Source organism: Strongylocentrotus purpuratus, unplaced genomic scaffold (assembly GCF_000002235.5).
Source record: "Strongylocentrotus purpuratus isolate Spur 01 unplaced genomic scaffold, Spur_5.0 spur5_contig_813, whole genome shotgun sequence".
NCBI lineage: Eukaryota > Metazoa > Echinodermata > Echinoidea > Camarodonta > Strongylocentrotidae > Strongylocentrotus > Strongylocentrotus purpuratus.
In genome coordinates this window covers 161,414-186,175 of record NW_022145517.1, presented here as the reverse complement: position 1 = coordinate 186,175, position 24,762 = coordinate 161,414, and the positions used below count along the sequence as shown (strand labels likewise).

Genomic DNA, 24,762 nt, shown 5'->3' with positions numbered 1-24,762 from the left:
AAAGTTGTCCTTTAAGTCATGTTGTTAATAAATTGGTATAAAGCCCTATTCACACTTGCAACAGTAAACTGCCTTTAACAAAAATATTTGCAGCAAACTAAAGTCATTTCACACGTTATGTTTCTGTGTCCTATACAAAAAATACAGAGATACTATTGCGGGTCTTTGTCGCACCAAGCTTTTTCTCCCCTCCATATGCTATTTACTTAAATGTAAATGGATTTTGTTTTATTGCTGCAGCAGCACAGCTTCTATTTTAAGGCAGATTAACTCATCAAGTGTAAATAAGGCTATAGGATGTAGATGGGTAGATAGGTGTTTTAGACGTGGCAGCTGGAAGGGACGTGGTTACATTGACACCAATCTACCTTCTAAATTAAAATTTATTCCAAGAATTTTTTGGAAGCATCATTTTGACAGGAAACATTAGCATCACACATCTGACTGAGCTTTACAAACAAAGTACTTCCTCCATTTTTTTTCTGAAGTGTATTTAATTTGTTTCTTTTTATTATTGTATTTGATCAGATTAATTGGATCATTTTTATTTTCTAATTCATCATGAACTAAAATTACTTGCTCTGCTATTTGCTGATATTATTTTTCATTGATATGATTGGTATGATGGTATTGTAGGACATTTATTGAGGTGACAGTCAGGTCTTTTCATGAAACTTTGTGTTAAATGAATAATGTGTTGTTATTTGTTCTTTAATAAAGTTTATGTGGTGAGGGGCAGAAGGGCCTTTACATGTTATTTTACACAGAGATAATTCCCTTCTGGTCCTCAACAAACGTTAAAAAATCTTTCTGTATTGCATATTTTGAACCTGATTATTTTTAAATTACCATTATTTCCCTCGACCACATTTTTCTTTTAATTACCCATATAAAGAGATTATGACAAACTATTATGTATCATCTTTACAGGTAACAATAAGAGTGGATGAGAGTATCATGGCAACTGGGAACACAGAGGGGGATTTCATGCGCCTCGGGGCCACCAGGGAGTTTCTGGTAGGGGGTGCAGCCAATCCAGAGCTGGTACCTGGATACAGAGAGGTGTCACAGAACTTCAGAGGCAATCTCAGAGATGTGAGTTCCATTCTTATTTTTGTCTTGGAGTAGTAGGTTGAAATAGTGTTGTGGTTATGCTGTATTCAGGCACATACCAAGATGGTAGAGAGAGAGAGAGAGAGAGAGAGGGGCGGGGAGACGCACATATTGGAATAGAGAGAAAAGAGAGATGGGGGAGACACGCAAATAGGAAAGCAGATAGGAATAAGAGAAAATAGACTCAGAAGGGAAAGATAGACAGACAGACAGACAGACAGACAGACATACTACTGGTAGAGTCACACATATACTTACAGACGAAGCGGGGGGGGGGGGGGGGATATCAAAAAGAATAAAAGAATATATAGAAAAATGGAAGAAGAAAGAGAAAAGCAATCTTTTTCTGAATCACAGCAATCAATTTAGATGTATAGAGTAAGAAATATTATGTATCCTATGAATAATAAAAGAGATACACATGTATTGTGATATTTAATTAATTAAATCAACTATTGGGTCAGCTGAGCAATACCGTACAGTAGCAAACCTTGCATGTCCTATGTTAATAGGAGGAGTATATTGAATCTGGTATTGCCTGTCAGAACAGCTATTTTCCCCCTCACTGTACCTCACTGCCCCTCATTGCCCCACATTTTCCACCTGATCTAGTTGGACAATCTGAAGACAGGTTTTTTTCCTTCCTGCTTAAATTGAAAACCGACCCGATTCACTCCTTGATTTTGTGGCAAGGGGTGGGTGGTGAATTTCTTAGTTCCAATATGAACTAGTAATTCAATTTTATTGCCCTATTTCCATTAAACAATGGTAAGTTGTTTTGATCTGCCTGTCACATTCTCAGGAGCCAAGATGTACTGAGATCCAGTGGCAGACATGCTACTTTTTTTTTTTTTTTTTTTTTTGGGGGGGGGGGGGGGGTGATTCTACTAACAAATTTTTTTCCAAAAAGACGAACGTGAAAACATTCAAAACAACCTCCGCAATACTCCCTTAGTGTTGTGGCCACCATATCATTAAAGTGTATTCAATTTTAAACCATAGTTTGTCTATTATTGCAAAGATTCAAGAAAAGAATGAAGCACTTGGTATCATAATCCATCAAAGGATTATGTGACAAAGAGGAAATGCCCACTGATGCAGATGTAAGACTTCAGATTCCAGTGAAATAATTACCACTACAATGTATCAGCAACACCAATGTACAAGGTTTTTTAATCAAAGCCCAATTATCCTCACAATTTAAGGCTCACAAGTAACCTTTATCAAATACAATACAAAGTAGTCGCCTTAATTGAAGGGCTAGAGTAATTAAGAGCTTTATGAGTCATTGAGCTTTAATGTGAGTGCATCAAGCCTTGTTTGCAATAAACAGATAAGACATTACATTGTCAACACATACAGTCATGAAGGAGAGATTAAGCAAAGGTCTTGTCAGGTCATTGTTGTAGAAAACCAAAATTTGATGAAAATTGAATACAGCTTTATAAAAGAGCAACATAATATAGTAGCAAGTATTATGAGAAATAGAAACTTTTTTAAAAATACTGAAAATAAATATATAAATGAATATGTATTATGAATCATGGATAAGAGCAATATTTTCATACTAGGCTTAATTTTTCTTCTCAGAATAAATGGTATCTTTTAGTGCTTAACTCACAGTAAGTAGATCATCCTCAGAGCAAGGATGTGCTCATATTTATAGTTTTTTTTCCTTTGGCATTTCTAATGTACTTGTAATATATCATAGCATTATTATGGATAGAAAACACCAGAAGCATACCCAAGTTGTTGCTATGTTGGGTAAGCTTTAATTTAGCTTATAGTAAACATCAAGAGCAACTTTGTTTAAGAAAGACACATACAGAGAGTAAAAACACTCTTATTTTTACAACTTTCTTGTACTTTGTATATTCACATCTAATGAAGATCATTTAATAATAACAGAATAGAGTTGTTTCCACTATGAATATCTAAAAGCAAGAAATATTGACATCAGACAGCCTCATTTCATCTCTTCTTTAATCTTCTTTTGATGAAAAAGCAAATTTCTGTAAATTGCATTTTTATTTCTCATAACTGTTCTCATCATGATATGCCAACTATCAATTCTTCATCAAGGTGAGCCCCCTTTTTCTTGCTCTCAGCAGATGAAATTATCCTCACTATAAATTCTGAAGAGTTGAATTTCTGGAAGACCATGAGTTTCTTTCAATAGTTTCTACCTTTAGAGAGAAAAAACCCTCTTGAGTTGGTACTATCTTCCAATTCCAGCATATTTCCATCTTATTTTCATCTAATACCAGATACTGAAAAACACTGTCTCACTGTTATGAAACAGAAGGGCATAACTCATACATAGCATTAGTGCCCTTTTCGCTCTCAGCAGACAAAATTATCCTCACTATAAATTCTTTTTATTCGTCTGTGGCAGGTTGTCCCTTAAAACAATGGAATCTAATTAGTGTGTAAGAAATCAATATGGCATGTCAGGTAGTGAAATCTATGGCTGTGTGTGGATAGATGGCTGATAATTAACAGTCAGTTAGTACTCTGGTAATCTTATTATATTTCCTTCTTTTAGAACTCTCCAGATACAGACAGACAAAAAGGATTGTGTTTTAACAAGTTTTTAGATATTACTGTAAAGTGTGATATAACTTTGTTGTGACGTAAATACTTGATCAAAACTACATGGCTGTTATATTCCTTGGTTATTCACTATTGAGTCAAATGGACCTATCATTGAATTCTCTTGGAAAATTATGTTCATACAGGCCTATCTTGTCATCATCTGATGCCTTTAATGAAAGTTCTGCTTTTTAAACATTTCAACGTATATTTTGTTGATTATTTTTCTATGAAATTTTTTCTAATGGATAATTTGTACAAGAGTTAACAAAAAAGAAGAAAAAATATGAATGTTCATGGTAAAGTGGAATGAAATATTCTTTTTGTTCTGTTGTTCCATCAAAAAGGAAATTGAAATAATGCTGTTAATGCCCTCACCTTCACTTCACTGATTTTCCTCTTATGATATTTCATAAATACATAATACTCTATCATCAGGGATACTGCAATTAAGATATACCAACCTTAATGCAATGAACAAAAGGTGAAGATTAAATTGGCTCCAGTGTGGCTGGATCATGACAATAGACTCACAAACGCTGGACATTCTGCTACACCGCGTGCAAAGCGCTGTAATATCGCAAACTGGGAGGCAATTATGCTAACCCCAACAAACAATACGATAAATCTTTAAACTGGAATCACAATGTATATCCTTACTCCTGTTGGGCCTCCTCCGTGCCTGCCTCACGTTAGCTAATCAATGATAATTAACGACTCAAATCAATATTGGTTTTCCTGTAGAATGATAGCTAGCTGATGCTTGTACACAATGAGTAACTGTATTGAGGGATTCAAACTTTCCACACATTTTTCATTATGTGCCACACCGGAAATGAGGAGGTTGCCTCGTGATTTCCGTTTATTATATCCAGTGAGACAGCAATTCTCATATTTCTGCAGTAGCACATTTAGGAAATGTTAGTACATGTACCATACAGACAAACTAAACTTCAAAAGGGGGGAGGGGTGCTACATGAGAAACTAAATCCCCATTAAATTTTTATGGAGAACAAGAGTTATTGTCATATGTTTTGCGACTTGTGAATAATTTTCTATAGGGTCATTCAGCCAGATAATATGAGTGTACAGAAACGTTCATTAGTAAATCATTCTGTAGTCAAGGCTATAGGAAAGCTGCAGCTAAGCATTATCTAATTCATACGTTTCTGTTTGCTCTTAGCTCTTAGTGTTGTGTATGTAACCAGAAATGAAAGTAAAAGGGCTTTCAGAAGGGCTTTCAAGAATTTAGATAACTTGTTTGACTATCACTTTTCAAAAATGGCCTGGAAGTTTAAAGAAAATCATTCATAATTAGAACTCAATGCTTAAGTGTTTGTCACTATTTTGTGTATAGAATATTACTTGTAATATAATCCTTATGAAAGGTCAGATCATAACAAAGAAAAATAATACTTTCAGAAATTCGGACCATTTTATTTTATTTGAAAAAAATATGTAATATTTCATGCTAAGTACATTATCACTTTAATGCAATGATTCTTGCAATAATCATGCAAAATAACCATTCAAGAAGTCACTTAGTATGGTTTAACAACCACAAGAGTTGAAGCACGTTTCTGTCATTATCTCGACAGATAAGTATCAATCTTTCACTCCTCAAATAGGCAATTCCCCTAATTGAATCTGTCCTCTATAAATTAAAAAGCTCGTCCTTTCAGACTAAACAATTCAAACATCACCCAGTTCATCACCAGCTTCACTGAAAAATCAGTAGCACTTATTGGTGTGTTGAAACAGAATTAGTCATGTAGCCAATTAAAATAAACGGGAATTGATATTGACTGTTTATTAGTTAACTCTAATGAGTTTGGTGAGATAATGTTGAACGGAGAGGGTCATTCAGCTGGATTGGGTAATTGGTTTAGGGAGTATCGTCACATATTGCAGTCGAGATAGAGAGGCATGTGCGGTATTATCTGTTTGATGTTTATAAATGGATGCTATTGTTTATTTAATGTTGAATTAATTGTAATGGATATTCAAGAGCTTCATTTCCTATTAAAAAGGTTCCGTCGATCTAAAAACACAATATGTTCATCTAATAAGAACCAAAAGGGTATTTTTTTTTTACTCTCATTGAAAAAATTGATCGCACATTTTTATGAAGATTGTATATATTTATGTTGTATTTCTTTATTGATGTAAAAATCATTCAACATGAAGCCAAATGCTGGTATTGTTTGATTTCAAAAGAAAAAGAGCAGATGGCATCAGATACATTGAAAATACATCAATAGAAGATAAAAACTGATTGAGTGCGGTGTGCACTTCCATGCAAATCACAAATTATTTATGACTTCCATGTTAGATGTATGATGTGATGATGCATACTGTTTTGAGTGAAAGCGAAATAGAGAAATTAATGTTATGTATCCCATTACTGACAAAATAGGTATCCCATGAAGTAGTCATTGAATGTCATTTTAGGAGTCATAGAATTTATAAAGTGTAGATCCCACAAAATATGTAGGTTTGTATCTATGCACATAAAAGGAAGAAATAGTGCTATTAAATGCAGTGAAATGATATTTCAGAATAAAGCAGAAAATTAAAGATAACATTTAAAATAGATTTTGTTGAATTTATTTATGTTTTCAAAAAGTGATTTTTTATGCCTCCGCCACCGAAGGTGGTGCCGGAGGCATCATGTTTTCGGGTTGTCCGTCCGTACGTCCGTACGTCCGTCCGTACGTCCGTCCGTCCGTACGTCCGTCCGTCCGTCCCGTTTGACCGTTATCACAATATCTCAAGAACCATTTAAGATTTAAACTTAAGACTCAGGAATAGTATTTATCACCATAGGAAGACGATCTGATTAGATTTTGGAGTACGTAGGTCAAAGGTCACAGGTCACAGAGGTCAACTTATGAAATTCCTTGTATTGAGTTTGTTAGCGCGATATCTCAAGAACCATTTGAGATTTAAACTTCAAACTTAAGGATAGTATGTATCACCATAGGAAGACGATCTGATTAGATTTTGGAGCACGTATGTCAAAGGTCAAGGGTCACAGAGGTCAACTTATGAAATTCCATACATTGAGATTGTTATCATGATATCTCAAGAACCACTGGAGATTTAAACTTCAAACTTAGTGATAGTGTGTATCACTATAGGAAAACAATCTGATTAGATTTTGGAGCACGTAGGTCAAAGGTCAAGGGTCACAGAGGTCAACTTATGAAATTCCATACATTGAGATTGTTATCATAATATCTCAAGAACCACTAGAGATTTAAACTTCAAACTTAATGATAGTGTGTATCACCATAGGAAGACAATCTGATTAGATTTTGGAGCACGTAGGTCAAAGGTCAAGGGTCACAGAGGTCAACTTATGAAATTCCATACATTGAGATTGTTATCATGATATCTCAAGAACCACTGGAGATTTAAACTCCAAACTTGTTTAAATTGCTCTATTGCGGAGGCATCATTTTCGACTGCGCGCAGTCAAAATTCCATCTAGTTTTGTAATATTATCTTGTAAAGGAAATATACATCAATCCCTGCTGGTGTTGTCATATTAGTGACGTACTATTTCCTTAGACTATAGCATCCCTTTAATAGCACTAACCAGAACATAGCGCAGTGTGTCATGATCGTTATGTTTTTCCACTTCATGGCCGGTTCAAGCTTCCTATTTTAGGACATATTTATCGCATTGGAAGCATAGGATAGGATCATGTAGGACGTATCAACGACTCATTATTACGTTCTTACTTGCCTCGATCCAAAACATGATTAATATAGAATGCCTCCAACGGAAGGGATATCTAGCCGTGTGTGAATAATGATACAATCATACATGCGCTATCTTTCTGTGAGGCAAGTGCTTTAAAAGCAGTGGCTTTTGGATGTGGTGAAGATGTTTAATATGCTGAGTAATGATAGTATTTATTTCTCAGGTTACAAGTGTAAATCACTGCTCATGTGCTTATTCTTTACTACATCACTCATTAATACTGTTATTCTCAAGAAAGAAAGTTAGTGCTGTCATTGAGCGAATAATTGATATTATTATGTTCAGCAAAAAGCCAATAAATAGAAAATAATGACAGAAAACTATATTTTGAGGAGGTACTAAAAATGTGTAAAGGAATTTCAACAATAGCGAATTCATTTAACTTAATTGTCATTATTCATTATCATTTTACAGAATTACAGAGTCATAGCTAGCATACTATTCTGTGGGTTTACAAAGACAAGTATCTAAGTCAGTGAGAAGCTCTAAGGTCAATGATATTTATTTAAAAACGGTTTATGTTCTTGTTTGTCCGAAAGGAACACAATATAAAGTCAATGGGAAACACAGGCATCTGCCTGCTCTGAAAAGTGTCATAGTTTCTGACTAGGTCCAGCATTTAAACAAATCGTATTTGAGGAATGTTTATGTGGAAATGGCCCATTAAATTGACTGCCCAATTATCATCTTTCAAGTTCCTCAACGAGCTCCTGCTTCTCATCCCTCATCAGCGATAAGACGACCCGTAACTCCAAATGCTTCTTGCCTCTCTCTCTCTCTCTTTGTTTTAACTCTTCCTTATGTCTTATTCTCTGGAATTCTGATGACTATCTCTTTCTGTGTTGTACTTGATGTAGCCTTAAGTGCTCAAAAATCTTCTGATGTTTATCGCTCCAAGTAGGAGCAAAAATAGATTGAGCTATTTGGCGTTCTTCACTTACTGAACAAAGATCCAAACTTAAAGAGGTAGATCCAGGTTGTGAGTTGAAGAGAATTTTAACCTGATTAAATAAATTCAGTATATCTGACTTAATAATGTTTGTTTGTAGTGTATCAAAAGTTTGGAATATTTTTAATGATTGCTTTTGGCTAATGGTGTCTGCACCATGGTAAAGGACATTAAACTCTGGTTGCTTTCTTCAAACATTCCCACGTTCTGCTTAAAAGCAATGTTCTAATATTACAAAACATCGCCTGTTTTTCTCATGACATGTGGATACTTTCAAAAGGTGTTGAATTTCATTCCTCTGAACAGTATTTACTTTTTCTTGACGCTTTCGTCTGTCCAGGATATTAAGAGAAAAAGGAAAAGAGTTTGCGAGACGTGATTTGAATGGCACGCCACAGAGGAGCATTTCAAACAAGTCGGGCGTTTAAACACAGGTGCTGAAATTCTAGGCCGTGGACTCTCCCATTGCATGAGATTCATAGCCCAAAAAGTCAATATGGCATTTGCATTTTTTGTCTCCGATGCCAAAACTGATCCGAGTTCTGTAGAGCTGTGTTGCAATTGGGTCTGTCCATGCTTCTTTTATCCATTCGTGCTCCGGGGCATTAGTAAATAGAGAGAGTGAGAGAAAGAGAGAGAAAGAGAGTTGACCAGCAATAGACATTCCGAGAGGAGGATGGGTGATGAAGAAGTTACTCTCGTTTATTTTCAAAATAGCTGAAGTAGGAAAGTTCAACCACTTCACTTAATAGTATATTTCGTCGGCCTTATGCCAAAAAGGGCCTTAACCCGATTTTGGGGGTTATTGAGTTATTAACATCACCTTGTAGATTTCATCATTCTCTTTAAAATGATGTGCTTCACTTGTTGAAATTCGATTTATTTATGAAGATAATTATGAATTTCAAAAGGGCCTTAACCTTCACGGCAAATCAATGACAGGTTATTTCGTAATTTCCATTTAATTCAAGAAATATCAGTAGAAACACCATTAAAAACATGATTAGTCTAGAATAGACACAATGTACTTAAAATAATCACTGAAAGTATATGTCATGAATTTAGATCATGAAATCTGAGTGAGATTTAAATTAGGTATGGATGCATGAAATGCGACCGACTCGTTGAAATACGCAGATGTCAACGTATGGGACTGTGATGAAAAATAAACAACGAAAAAGGTGTTCTAAATGTACGATCTCTAAAAAATAACTTTACCGAAAGCTGCATTATATTAATAAAAATATTCAGATATCAAAAATACTTTTTCAAACATTTTAATTAACCAGTTTTATCAGTTTTTGTGATCCAATAGCCGTAGGAGGGCCTTTCTGGCAAACCAAAGGTGTTGCGAAACAAGAAAATTTCCTTATGCCAGAAGGGCGCTAACTATGCGCGCCCTTTTGGCATAACGACGCGTAGGTTACGCCCCTTTTTGGCACAATGCCGAGTAGGTTACGGCCCTTCTGGCATAAATACGCTGCATTCAAGCCTTATGCCAAAAAGGCCCTAACATGTTTTTTGCACATAGCATGTACAATTCTGAATATTTTATAACACATTTAACACATTTCATGTAAAACTTAATAACTTAACATATTTATCGAAATTGGCTTCAAAAAAAAAAAAAACAACCACAAACTTTTGATTATTAGAGAGGCCAAAACCTTTAAACGCGATTATCTCGAAATGGCCAAAAGCAGTTAAGGCCCTTTTGGCATAAGGCCGACGATTTCTTGCAATCAAAAGTACTTGTAGTAATGTTCTGCTACCATTTATACTTCCTACCTGTTTAATCTTAAAGTTGGGGAATGATAAGTTCATGGTGTTGGTTTGTAAGTGGATTGTTTAATAAATGACATCAGTTCAATTGTTGTAAATTGATAGGTTGCTTGATGGTATAATGACCGAGTACATCTTTATGGGAAAATAAGCTCGGATACAAATGATTGATACCTAGTAGAGAATATACTTCACCCTTGATGTTGTCTAAATCCAGCTCTGGGAGTCCCAAAAGGCTGTGAAATTAATCTGCTTTTATGTACACGTTGGAATCATAGATGGAATAAATATGTAATGCCCTTACTATTTTTAATACAGATATGCTTAGTTAAACATACCAACATATTCAACAATAGAAAGAGTTAAGCAGTATGTCATTTGATACCCTGGTGCTCCTCACAGATAATTTCCAATTTGATACTAAATGTATAAATATTGCTTATCAAGTGTTTATGGGTTGCCTTAGCTGTGCCTTCGAGCTTCAATTTTTTTTTTTGTGGATTCAAATGTTGTAACCACTTGATATCCTAGCTGTTTGTTTTTCCCAAAGCTGCATAAATAACTTCTTTTAGTGAAATGATATGGTGACTTTACTCCCACAAATCTTGCAGCTTGGCTCAAAATAGAGAATATTTTATAACTGTGTGCCTCTATCCCTTTAGTATTTGAACACGATGAGGTGGTAAATAACATCTATAGCTCCGGGATATGCATGTTTTCCTCCTCTCTTAGTCTCAGATGCATTCAAAACCCTGTTCCTATTGCCAAGATTTGCGGGGTTTTTCTCATTGCTATATTTAGATTGGTTTTCTACACCTTTGTATCGGTTTAAGCCAATTCTGTTCCAGATGGTGGCTTACATGCTGCGCACCACACAGAGAGGTGTGTAGACCTAGTAAATGTAAGCAGTGGGAACGCATCTGATCAGTCCGTACTCACAGACACACAAGCATGCACAAGGAATGATGTTGACAGCTTGGCTCATCTGGCGCTAACTTTCCCATTGTCTGTCTAATGACGTTCTCATGTTTTTAGTTACTCAAGGGCAAAGACTGAAATTTTTAAACTCATAAGTGTCTTCTATAAATATGAAGATAGAGTTACGAATTTGATGCTTTCTTAGTTTTGTAATGATGGTCGTAGGAGGACCAAGCTGTCTCATTTTAAAGATCAAAATATCATGAAGGTGGGGATGGGTGTTACAGAAGATGACTAAAGGCAATGCCAACTTATATATTATGAAGGAACCTTTTGGAGAAGAAATTTGTGTTTGCATAGTCATGATGATTGCAGTAGCATTATCAAATGATCTAAAAAAATGAGTGAGTGTTTAAATCAGTAATATGATTTGAACATTTATGTGATTTCTTAGGAAGAAGGAATATGAATATCTTCATATCTTCAGTAGATTTGAGACTAGTAGCCACCTTGGCTGTGATCGTTGTTCTGTGCTTCAGAGGGAATGAAATCCACGGTATCAAATTTGAGTCTCAGTAAGTTAATCAAGGGGGGAGTGTTAACGTGAAAGCCAGTCTTTAGAGGTGTGTTCACACTGAGCAAGCAGTATCATGTGTCGCCAAGTTGTCTGTAGAAGACTTGACGACACTTCTCGCCTGTAAAAACATTGTAGATAGTCCAGTGTGCCAAGCTCAGCCAGCAAGAAGCCAAACGTTTTATGCGTAGCCGCGGCTATCACCCAAGGGCGTTCACCACGGAAATAATATTCACTCTCGAAGAAAAAAAGCAATTGAGCATTCGTAATCAATACTGCCACCTTTATTTTTCAGGGCGTATTTTGGGGAATGTGGGTGCACCTCGATGTCCAACTGTGGTAGACTACATGTTTTCATTAGAAATGGAATACGGGAGATCAATAAAAGCGCGTTTCGGGGGGATTTGAGACATGGGACGTGGGATGGATTACATGTGCAATATTAGCTTGTTCTTGGTACTAAGCTTGTACCATTGGCCCCTAGCTGTAGTTACACTGTACTATGCCGACAGTAGAAGAGGGTTTTGGAAGCTTTAGACTTCATTGATGATGGTTGGTGTGGTGATTGGGTCATGTGATATGAGCTCTGGATTGAAGAGTCATGTGACTGAGTGACAGGAGCTTGAGTGCAGGTTGCCACTTTCTTTCCATTTTGGCTTCTGAGGTGTAGGGTCCGTAGGGGTTCGTAGGGGTAGATCAGTCCAGGTACTACTTCTTGAGGTCTTAGGGCAAGTAACAGAAGAAGAGCTGACAAAGTGATACAGTGTGGCAGAAACCAGAGTATTTCTATCCCCAGATGACTTCAAGTATATGACATAGTGATTGAAAGCTGTTTGTGAGGAACCTTTTGAGATCAAGGCCTAAGTCAAAATGTGGTTTAATAAATCTGGAATGATGAATAATAAAGAATATGATCTTATTTAGAACCTTTGGCAAAGTTGGGCAATTGAGCATCATACCCAAGGAAAATGAAGTTCACACAATTCGATATCATAATATCATCACGATTGAAACATCCTATACCTTTAGGAGAAACTGATTATTTTTGGGTAAGATGCTATGTGGATAAAAGTTAACTAGATTGAGTTGTGTTGTATCAGGAATTCATGACAGTACTATTCTCTAGGGTTGTAGCTGCTGTATATAGTCGAAGATAGCAATGGGATAACATCCACATCAGATCAGTCAATATAACAATAGTGATCCTGTGCAAGTATCCCATATCACTAATCCAACTGTACTGGGATTGCTAGTTGAAAAATGAGGAGACCACTGTTAAAGTAATATACATATATAGTAGCCTTTTAATGATTGGAATGATCTTATCAAGGAGTTGGTTCAATTTAGGCAGATATCGATTGTAAGACCTCTAATGGGAACACCTATGGTGATATCCAAATCCATGGTGAAATATCAATCACACATTGATACAAATTTTGGTAGCATATAACTTCTTTCATTTCCTTGTGATATTCTGAATATTGGGAGCCATGCAATATGCATGGGATTAAAAGCCAAAGAGAGCTTCCAAAGAAAGATTAATAGTACAAATCTAGAATTATTTTCCATCAAGTTTTGCAGAAGTTATATAGTCTCCTCTTGAGTCTTCATCTGTATATTGTATGGTAATATAGGGTGACAGCTAAAATTGAAATTCTTATTTTACCATTGGTTTTGTAAGTTTGTTATCATGTTCATCCTAGAGGGGGATTCTACCTGAAGCCTCATTCATACTTGATGATCATATAAAAAGCATATAAAAATCCACTCCAGCTACAAATAGAAAATGATAGAATAGTAAATGCGCTTCAAAATTCTATATCTTGTAATACAGAGCTGCGCATGTACATGTAGAACTGCTTTTTTTCACCTGCACTTGCCATTCTTTTACAAATTATTTTGTTAAAAGATATTATTTTGCTGTGTTTTTTAGGCAGTCATATCATGTGTGAACAGATTACTTGTATATTACTTGTCCAGGTGTCCAGTCTCCTATACAGTCTCCTATACTTTAACACAGAGTTAGCACCCTCCTGGCCCTGAACAGACAATATAAACATAAAGGAAAGACCTTTGAATAGGAATATTATCAACTGCAATGAGCAAGCTGTTTAAAGAACATTTCTGGAGAAATTCAACAGTTCATAACAGGAATCAAGAAGGATTGGTGCCTCTTGAATACAAATTTGGAGTGGTTAAACATAACTTGGGATATGGCAAATGTATGTGATATGAAAGTGAGTGAATGAGAAGCAGTGGGTTAACATCCCTTGGGTACCCCTGAAGGTTGGTGAGTGTGAGTATTTTGGCCAGCGTTCACATCATTTGCTGTCCTGTCAAGACACTGGAAATCCAAACAGTGTCGATCGCAGCCATTGACTGTCCAGAGGCAATATTCAGACCGTTTGTTTGCATAGAACATGGGGCATGGGATGAGATATGGGATGAATATGTGATGAAGAGGTTTAAGGCAAGATAACTCAGTAATGACCCAGATTTATTTCAAGTGGTCCATGCCAAAGCTATTTTCAGTACCTTGTTGAAAATACCTTTATATTCTGTGTGTTTTTTGTGGATGAATAGAATTCTATATAGCTTGAGGCGATTCTATACAGCTGATAAAAATAGATAAAGGTAGAAATAAAAAGAATATTGAATAAATTCATGATAATACTACTGCAAGGAGACCAGAAAGTGCCTAAATCTTTATTTAAGTGTCAATTACACTGGGATAATATCTAAATGCATGTGAAATTCAGTTCTGATTTTACGAGGTAGTATGTCCATTATGTTATGCTCATGAATTTTGTGAAAAACATTTTAATGTTCCATCATCAGTTGTCAGAATATCTTGATTATTGTATTAAATAAAAGATGGTTGATATTCAGAGGAAAAGTATAAATCAAATTTAAAAAGGAGAAAAGTGTGTTTGCTGATGTTTTTCAGAATGTTTCATGTGGAAATGATAATACCAGCTTCTGGAAATAACGTTTATATAAAGAATAATATTCACTAGTGTTGAGAAGAAAGAAAGAAAAACTTGGCTACTATTTATTCATCCCATCCCTTCATTTTGATTAAAAATATATGAAAACAGAATATGTCCAGAATTGAGTCATTATAAATCATAATGTACATTTTGACCTTAATTTCTTTGTCTTTGATTTCACATGTTGTATATAATGGAGAAGACTTAATACTGGAGCTTTTGTATTCTAATCATCATTATCATTATCATTTTTGTCTTTGATCTTCTAGGTTGTTTACAATGGAGAAGACTTTATGCTTGAGCTTCTTGAGTTGGCTATCAGCGGCGATGACTTCACTCAGGTCTTTGGTGATATCACCTTCACAACAGAAGATGTCGATGCTATCGATCCTATCACTTTCCTCAGTGAAGAATCCTTCCTTCTTCTTCCAAAATGGATGGCAAAGGTAAGCTAGAGTTTTCTTCTTTTGTTCAGCAGAGTTTCTTCTTTCTCTATTATGGGTGAAGATAAAAGAGCTTGTGTGTGAATTTTGTCCAAAACTGTGCATGCTTGTGACATAGCTTTGGATGAGGAGGAGAAAGATTTAGCCAGCAAATATCTGCATGGGTCATAAGTTGAGTGCCGAAAGGGTGTTTAGTCAGTCTGAAAATATACTGAATTAATGCCCTTCTTGCTCTCAACACACATCATCTATAGACATAGCATGTTTTAAGTCACTACCATGAGTACCTCCCAAGGAAAGGGGGATATGTTACTCTACAATTGCAATTTTTGTTGTGTGTGCTGAAGTAGAAATTGCATATCTCTAGATGCATTTTTTAGTTTTGCTTTAGTTATTATAACATCAGTAATACATTGCAGGAATATTGAAATAGTAGCTTACACTTTACACATTGGAAAATCTAATCTGAATATAAATATATTTTTAATGAAAGATGGCAAATCATATACAAACAAGATATTTCCTATTTTCTTTGTCATGTCATTAATATTAGTAAATGCTTACCATATAGTGACATATACTTGCCAAACATGGTTTTGATTTATTAAGACAGGTTTACCAAGTCAAGGGATGTTTGGATACATCTAAAGCTACAAATTAAAATAGTGAATTTTAGCTCAATGTTTTCATCAAGTTCTTTTTTAAAATTAGCTCTAAGATAGGTTGCCGTGGTTTCAATTAAAATGTTCCCTTCCGACTGGAACTGGTGACTTCACAATGTCTGTTTATGTAATTACCACGGTCTGTATTCCATGTAATACATGTATGTTTTCATGCAAAAAATATTGAAGTAAATTGACTTGGATTTCTATGTTTTAATTCGTCCTGTGTTTTAGCATGTAATCATTAGGCCTGACATGCATGATTATTGGATTGTTCTATCTGTTGTTTTGTTATGTAATCATGTTAAACGTTGAAAGGTTGAAAAGAGTGAAACTTGTAAATTGGTTTGGTTGACATCAATAAATGTTAAGGTTGTTTTAAATTAAGATTGAAAAAAGCAAGTATTACAGAGAAGAGGGGAGAGAGAGAGAGAGAGATTTTAAAAACGGTACAATTAAGGTTCAACTTTCCAAAATCTAGGTAGAAAAATCATGAGAGAGAGAGAGAGAGAGAGAGAGAGAGAGAGAGAGAGAGAAATTCTTGTTTGCTTTCTTCACAACTTGTGCCTCTTGAGGGTGGATTGTTATCGCTCTTTCTAGCCTCCAGGTTCATGCCAATGAACTTTAAACATGTGACTCCTATGTTAGTACTGGCAGGATTTCCTTCCCTGTAATTTGGTTAACCGATCCTGCAATCTGTTATTGTTGCATCAAACAGTGGGCCAACCAGTAGATGAGGGATTGTTAAACAGCCATCTGAATTACTTGTGTAGAGACAAGCATACCCAGTCACTCTGCTTGGGTGTAGTTCATGTTTAAACTTATGACCTCGGGTATCTTTCATCAGATGATGAATGGTGCAGAAGGGATAAAGGGGGTACTATTAGAAGGAGACACACAGGTTTGAATTAGATTGATTTTTATGGGATCATAGATGAATAAATTCTGTGTAGTTTATTGATAGAGCTGGGTCCATACTCATTCAGTTTAATGGTTCTGAAAGAATATCTAGATGGGTGTTACTAGAATATAATTAGGGGGGCATGAAACAACCATTTTATGACATCAATGAGGAGATAATTTGATATCTTTAACATTAAAAAGTTTGCAAGAACAAGTGCAACTCCTGGGAATGCTGATATGGCAAATATAGTCATGGAATGCATCAAAGTGGAAACCTCATTTCTAAGCATGCAAACACGAATGTTTATTTGTGGGACTGATGAAGCCAATGAGGATGAGGTGAGTTATGCCTAGCATTTGGACTCTGGATGAGACAACTATCTTGTTACCCAGTGTTTATGTGCGGCAAGGACCGATCTATTACGATCCTGTTGCAGTCATGATAAGTCAGGCTTTCAGCAGATTTATGAATGGAATTGCCACCGAAGATGGAAGGGGGCGAGTGCATGTTAGGGAGAGAAAGGGAAGAGAGAAAGGAGAAAGAATAGAAATATAAGAGAAAGAGAGATAGTTAAATGGAGAATAAGAAATGAAGAAATATACAATTGATTCTTCAGATATAAGAAGAGATGATAGACTTAGTGTGGAAATAAAGAAAAGAATAAAGGTATGAAGGTTCAGATTTTTGAATTGAGAAAGTTTTGTAACAGGGATCCAATTAAATTGTTAATTATTGATAAATCAGAAAAAGATTGATAAAATTCACCACAGTGGAGATATTGGATCATGACTTTAAAGTTTAAATGAAGTAGAAATTTTCTCAGCATAGCAAAGATAGCTCAGGTAGAACCTAAAAAATCCTACAGAGTAACCTCAGAAAATGTAATCAGAGGGATTAGATTATCATGCAGCAGGATAAAAAAGCACTTCTCATGAAACTTTTGATGACCAAAGTTAAGGTCTTGAACAAGAATAAGTGAGACAGTATCATTCACCTGACAGATTGGGTTTATCAAGCATTCTGCGAAGCCGACAGACAGAAGCGTGTCGGGAGGGCTTTTCAAGAAGCGCAAATTCGGCGGGTATTACGAGGTCCATTTGCTTGATTTCCGTCAATCGGCGGCAGCATCTCTCGCCTGTGTTGCCATGGAGACGGCATGGTCGAAAGGCCTCCAGTTAGGCTACTTTGCTTTATTAGGAGGGCGTGGGCTGCATGCGCAACAGGATGACTCCTCTGAAGAATAACATCTTTGGCGATGACTTACTTGAGAAGAAGGGTGCATGAGTGACAGTCACTTGGTGTCGGCTCACATTATGAGACGTGTTATATAGATGTTTACTTTAGCAGCTTCCGTGCAAGATTCGTGTTGAGGAAAAAGCCAGGATGAATAAGATGTACAATAATGAAAGTAGACAAATGAATGAATGAAGTGGATATATTGAGATATATATGTGTCAGTCAAGCTTCACCCGTGATCTTCTTTATCTTTCATCATCTGTTAACACAAAGTATGTGCTTTACAGTATGTTCAGTGCCTAGGTTTGCATGGGATGATTTGAAAAAGTTACTACTTTAGACAAGTATAAATTTAGATTAAGTTGAATTAGAAATCCTTTGTGTCAAGTCAGTAACCATTACAATAGTAAGGTGGGAAATAATTATTTATTCTGTTCTGTGATGTGAGTGGGATAAGCATGGGCATTGTGAAATTCTAAATATATTAAAAATGAAAGTAAATGAGAGAAAGAATCCTTATGAATAATAATTCATGTGATATTTCATGTGTCATGATCTTGGTACTTGTTGTTGTTTTTATATATATATATATATATATATATATGTCTCTGTTTTTCTCATGTTGTATGTACAATGTATCTTGTATGTTTGCATGGCTTGCCTGCTCTCTGTGTATTTCATACAACTTAAGATGCTACAGGAATCTTGATTTCTTTGAGGCTCTATATTTTTTTGCTTGTTTTGGTAATTAAGAATTGAATTTTATAACAGTGATGATGAATATTGGTAAGACCTTCTACAGTTGTAACAATACTTGTGTTTACATCTTGAGGTTTGTTTATATTTTTAATCTTTTTTTAGTTGATCTGTTTTTTCAAAGAATTCTTACAGTCATTTGTGTAATTTTATTTTGATCCTGTACACTGTGGATCCTTTCTGGAGGGTTGCATTTTGGGAAAGATATTGATTAACCGAAGAACAAAGTGTGTGTTTCTTGTTCGAAATTTGTTGTTGTTGGTTTTATTGACTCATCTACTCAATAGAATTTGAGTATGGCTAGTCTTTTTTAGTAAGAAAAGAGCATTGTTATGCTGCATGCATAGATACATTTACTCAAAATAATATTTTCTAACAGTGGTATATTTTAGGGATATTAATCCAATAGACTTTGAGTAATGGTAGCATTGTCATATGAGTCGTGATGAATGCTCAGTTGTGCATTCTATCTACATAACAATACATTTATGATGTATAGAAGTATAGATCACCCTTTGTTAGGTTTAGTAATATATGACCATAGCTCATTTTTTTTGAAAGCTCAGTCATCAAATAGTCTGTATGATGATAGTATTCAAACTATTGTCATGAGGTGTCCTCTTAGTGAAAGGGGATAACAAATGCTGTGGCAACCATAAATAACAGGATGGATACTTGTTTGATTGTGTTACAGTTTAGAAAACGCAGAAAGTGTAGAAAGTGCAAAAGGGTAAGTTTTTTTGGCATGAAAATTGCAGGATTGTCTTATATTGCGTTTTAAGAACTCTTGCACATAGTGATGCTATATCTTCTGCCAGATGAAGGTGAGAAGAAGGCATGCACCTCCTATTTGAAACAATGCACTTTCTGCTCCAGAAATTATGCTGAGTTGGGACCAACCAGTCCTATTTCTACATTTTTTCATTTTTTTTCTGTCTGTAGTAGTAAAATTTCATCGTGAATAAGGTAGTATTATTCACTTAGTTTGGTATATAAAATCGTTTCTAAACTTTGAAACATGAAAAGGATCACGTAAAACTTGTAGTATGCACTTCTGTGACATAAAAATGCTATGAAAAGTCTTCAAATTGACACTCTAGTTAGTATTTGCAACACATCTTTAGAATTGGGCAAAGCATCAACAATTATAATTCTTCTTCATTATTTTCAAACACATAGAAATATACCTCTTCAAATAGGTAGAGTGATAGTATCTTGGAACGCTTGCCCTCGATAACAGTCTTTGATCTAGAGCCAGTGATTGGATGATCTTATTCACACCTCGTCTGCTCCCAGAAGAAATTTACCCATCCATCTTTCATCAAATTGTAATTGCAAACACCAACTGCTACTCCATTCTCTTGGCATCAAGAATTGCAAAAGATGTAGTTTATCATCTAGCTGTAGGAGTAGGCATATTGAAATAATGGCTTGGTGTTATCACTATTCTGCATACAATGAATACAATTACAATATTCAATGAATTGTTTTATACAGAATAAAGGAGTGTTAGATTTTGAGAACCTTTTTTTTTAAACCTTATACATTTATTTGTTCAAGTAGCATGAGAGTTAACCTCCTTTGAGTCATGAGAAATAGTTTGAACATAATATCATGGGGTGGAAAGTTGATGCAAACCACTTGAGGGAAAAGGCAGGCATGAAACATCTGTTTGTATTTATTTACTGTGGAGCCATAATGGAAATCATTCTATACAATGATGGCATTTATTAAGTAACAGGTAAGTTTCTCCCGCCAGGAAATAGATAGATTTGGCGTTAAGTAGATTGTATGCTATTTTTTGTTATTTTGGGGAGATCCTTTGAAGTCTACAAAAGAGATTGAATGTGCAAAGAATATTTATTATGGTAAGAAAGTGAATGCGAAAATGATGGAAATTTTTTGAAGAAAACACATCTTTTTATGAGAGGTGCAGATAACAGTGAAATGTATTGAACAATGAATTGTAAGTAATAGTGTATACTGCTTGTATCAATTCTATTGCCAAAAATATTACTTGTGTTAATTAGATTGCAAGTAGAATATCCCTTTGTCCTGTTTTTATTTTATTTTATCAGCTGAAAAGTGAAAGTGATATCGCCCCAGGTCAGGGCCAGGTAAACCAGACGAGTTGATCTTCTTTTTGCTACTTTGCCTGGAATTTTAACAATTAACACATCAAATTTTGAAAACAAATAATTACTTTTTTAACCCATTCGTTGAGACTATTGATCATTCACTATGAAAGCAGTAAGGATGCTAAAGAAAATAACTATTGCTCACTTTAGAGCAAAACAAATTAACACTTTGAGGATTTTGTTTTTGCTGTTGATAATTGAATCTCATTCTCATAGGCATGCATCAACTGAAAACTGTATTTTTCTGGATATTTTCTCACATTTAAAGTTTTTGAAGCTACTTTAGGCATTTTACATTTTGTTTTGAGATTATGCACCAATTTTTCTCTGCATGGAATTAAATAACTTCATTTTGATTTTTCACATTTCACTGGTAATTAATTTAATGTTTTCATAAATGATGAATAAGAAATACATTACTGAATAATTAAATTTGCTGTTTTAGGAATAGGTATTAATTACTTTATTTTGCATGTAGTAATTTGAAATTTTTCAAAAAGCATGTGAGAAAAATACTTTTTACATTGATTATTGATTTTTATTACAATTTTATTATGAATTTGCCAATTTTCTGGAAGCATTTTGAATTAATAGAATATTTGAACTCTATTTGAATTTGAATTTTTCTTTATATCTCCAATAAGAATGCTTGAATATCAATTCATTATTTTTTTTTTTTCTCTCTATGTTATGTTATGAATCAATCGGTGAATGAATATATGTCTACAATTATTTTATATTTTTTTGTCTTCTTATTTTGTTCAGTATTATTATTATTGAGTTGAATGCTAATTCGCTTAGCATTCGACTATCTTGCATGGTGCCAATTTTAAATTAATAACATTTTGAATAACTACAATTCCTCATTTCTTGTCTAGTGTAATCAAATGACTTCAGTTAATTTTTTATGAACAATTAAAATAACACAATCTCCCACTTTCACAGTAAGACACAATGGCCCAAATTCACAAAGGAGGTTTGTCGACAAACCTTGGTTTTCGTACGTCATATGACGCGTTTTACGCGTTTTTTACAAACCTGGTTTGTAAAAGAACAAAAGGAGGTTTGGCGAAACAAAAGGAGGTTTGAGCTCAAACCTTGGTCTGAGCTCAAACCTTGCTTTGTGAATTCAGGCCCTTACATTCCAAGTTCAAATGTGACTAATCATGCTTCATGTTCACCTTGGAGAACCAAAGTTGGCATAGCCTATAGTACACATCAAGTACAAAAGGAAAATGTGCTCCCTAGTTGTAACCCTCCCCCCCCCCCTTGAAGCCAGAATATCCTGGATACACCTCTGATACCAACCTCATCCTTAACCCGTGTTGGTCCGTAGCCAGCGAGACTGTATCCTTTAACCCCTCCACAGTGCTACTCCACTAAATACCTCTACAAATCAAATCCATGCATAACATGCAGGAGCAGTTCACTGCACTATCGCAATCAGAGGCCACATCTCTCTGCATACCAACAAATGCAGACATATCGCATGTCCCGGACAAACGGCTTGATTGATGAAATATGACTGGAAACATGACTTCTCATCAAAGATTTCTGTCTATTTTAGGGCCTTACACTTTCACCATTGTTAATGTCATGTGCCATTCCAAATCGAAAGGGAAAAAATCCCAGGAAATATACTGTGGTTGCCTTTTGGCTTGTATGATCCGTGTCATATTTTGTTTACTCATAACAATGAGCTTTAACTTCTGGTAGGTATCATTGTGCAGATTTGTGATGCATCCATCTTATTGATTCAAAGTTCAGTCCGGTATCTAGTCTAGTATTAACCTCCTTATCTAACACATTGAATATAAAGCTTTTGTTTTGATAATTGATTCAAGTGATAATAATGTTTTTTAATGTCATATTACATAACATTTTAAACATGTTATGTTCATTAAAAGAATTTCCCCAATATAGTGGTAACCACTTTTTAATTAAAAAACATATGTCTATTCTTTTGTCATATTTCAGAAGAGAATGTAGATTTGTTAAAGTATGTTACAGTGTATCATTATTGTGTGCTAACAAAATATATATTAATTATGGCAACCTAGAGGTCCATTATTTGCTATGAGGGACAACCGAGACAAAAATGTGTCTGTGCTGTGTCTTTTCTCTTTCAATCAGCATATCACTCCAATCTCTATCTGAATTACAATGCCATTGCCCTAGAACCAAAGAAAAAATACCCATTAGATATTTGAGGCACGGTGAGCTAGAGAAAATGAGGAGCGGATCTTCGGCCTCTTAAACTAATTTTTGAATAATTGATGTGGCTGATGCATAATTTACAAGTCACACATGCTTTTGCAGTTCTCCAATGTCAGTGAATAATTGAGAGAGTCTCCCTGTGTTGATATACCTGATGTATGGCTCAATGCCTTAAATCAAGACTTCTGAAATCCATCTCGCAGCTGAAAAGGTTGAAATATATTTATTTACGGTTGAAAAATTATGAATTTGTTTGAAAGAGGTCTGAAATTTGTTTGATTTAATTGATGAGATGAATGAATGAACTGAGCGTAAAGCAATAAATTCCTTTTGACTATGACCTTAGAATCAGCACAATGGAGTCAGTTTTCTAAAATAATTTTGATTAATGGAACTTCTACCAGGTTAAATTCTGATCAATATTATGAATAGATATTTCCTGCTGTATATGTCATTTATAGTTTTTATGATGTTAAAGGCATAATAATATTGATTTGCATTGATATGGTAGAAATACTTAGTCTAATGAATTGCATTCATCAAATTGGATATGACTCAGGGATAACAATAATTATTACTGTAAAAAATTCATTAATAATGATTATATTAGTAACAAGATATATTGCAAATATTGCATGTAGGGGTCAACAATTTTTCTTGGTTACAATAAATAAATAAACCATGCACTGAGAGGCTCCTATAGAAATTAAATACTCTCTGAGGTGACCAACATAGCACTGTATTCAGAATGGCGCATCCTCAAAGAAAATAGTAACCGTCCTTGTCACCGAAGAGAATCCATAATTTTACCTGGTGCCTCAAAAACAGGGCCTGGTATATTTTATTTATATCCTTCATTGAAAAACAAACTAAGGGGTAAACTATTCATAAAGCTAAAAATGTCATCTAATCACCAGTTTTGTCTGAACTAATTAAGACAAGAAATATGAAAATATTTCTAAAAGAATGGGGTTAACTTCAATGATATTCTCATTTATCCGTCACATTAGTACACTGTAGGCCATTATGCGTCGCAGTGTGCATACTTTTGCGTGGGGTGTCTGACGTCAAAATGGGTATATCTTTTAAAGTGGAAATGTTTTAAATCACATGAGCTATCCCTGACCACTCCCTGCACTGGAATCCTGTTACAGATGAATGTAATTATGTGAATATATAGACATTGATCTGTTCACATCAGAATAATCTATTCATGCCCTACTTTCACTCTTAGCTGCATGGTCATTAATCATACAACCATTATCTTATTAGTATTCAGCTCTGCTTTGATTTATTTCCTCTGTCGGTGCTTTCTAGAATCTCAAATATGTCCTGTATTAAACTAGGTCTTAATCTGGCTCAAGGCGACAGTGTGTAAATTATTTAGAGTTTGATACCGGTACCCTGTTTCTGGCATTGTGTTGCTACTGTGTACATACAACAGATGACTTCATCTTTTTTCTCTCTCTCTCGTTGTAAATTACATCGTAAAAGTGAACAAATTCCACTCCTTTACAGAAATAGCATTTAGTTTGGAATTTCATTAACCCTCACAGTTTCAAGATGTTGGACATGAAGGATGCAATTAAGGTATAAGATATTGGATTTTGTGATTTGGTTTGTAGTAGAAAATACTATTTTGTAACTTTTATTATTTCTTAATTCACATAACATGAATTTTTAAACATAGGCAATCTAATAGCTGCCTTTGGCTATGAG

The 24,762-nt window shown here is 34.9% G+C and overlaps 1 protein-coding gene across 7 annotated transcripts in view; it reads left to right on the top strand.

Moving 5' to 3' along the window:
• Positions 1-24,762, top strand: part of LOC581904 (neurexin-3) — a 120,877-nt gene that overhangs the window by 66,785 nt on the left and 29,330 nt on the right. For all 7 annotated transcript variants that reach the window (XM_030978600.1, XM_030978592.1, XM_030978587.1 and 4 more), the window contains 2 exons: positions 931-1,095; positions 14,957-15,133. In XM_030978600.1, coding sequence (XP_030834460.1) covers positions 931-1,095; positions 14,957-15,133 — 342 coding nt within the window. The remainder of the gene's footprint in view (positions 1-930; positions 1,096-14,956; positions 15,134-24,762) is intronic.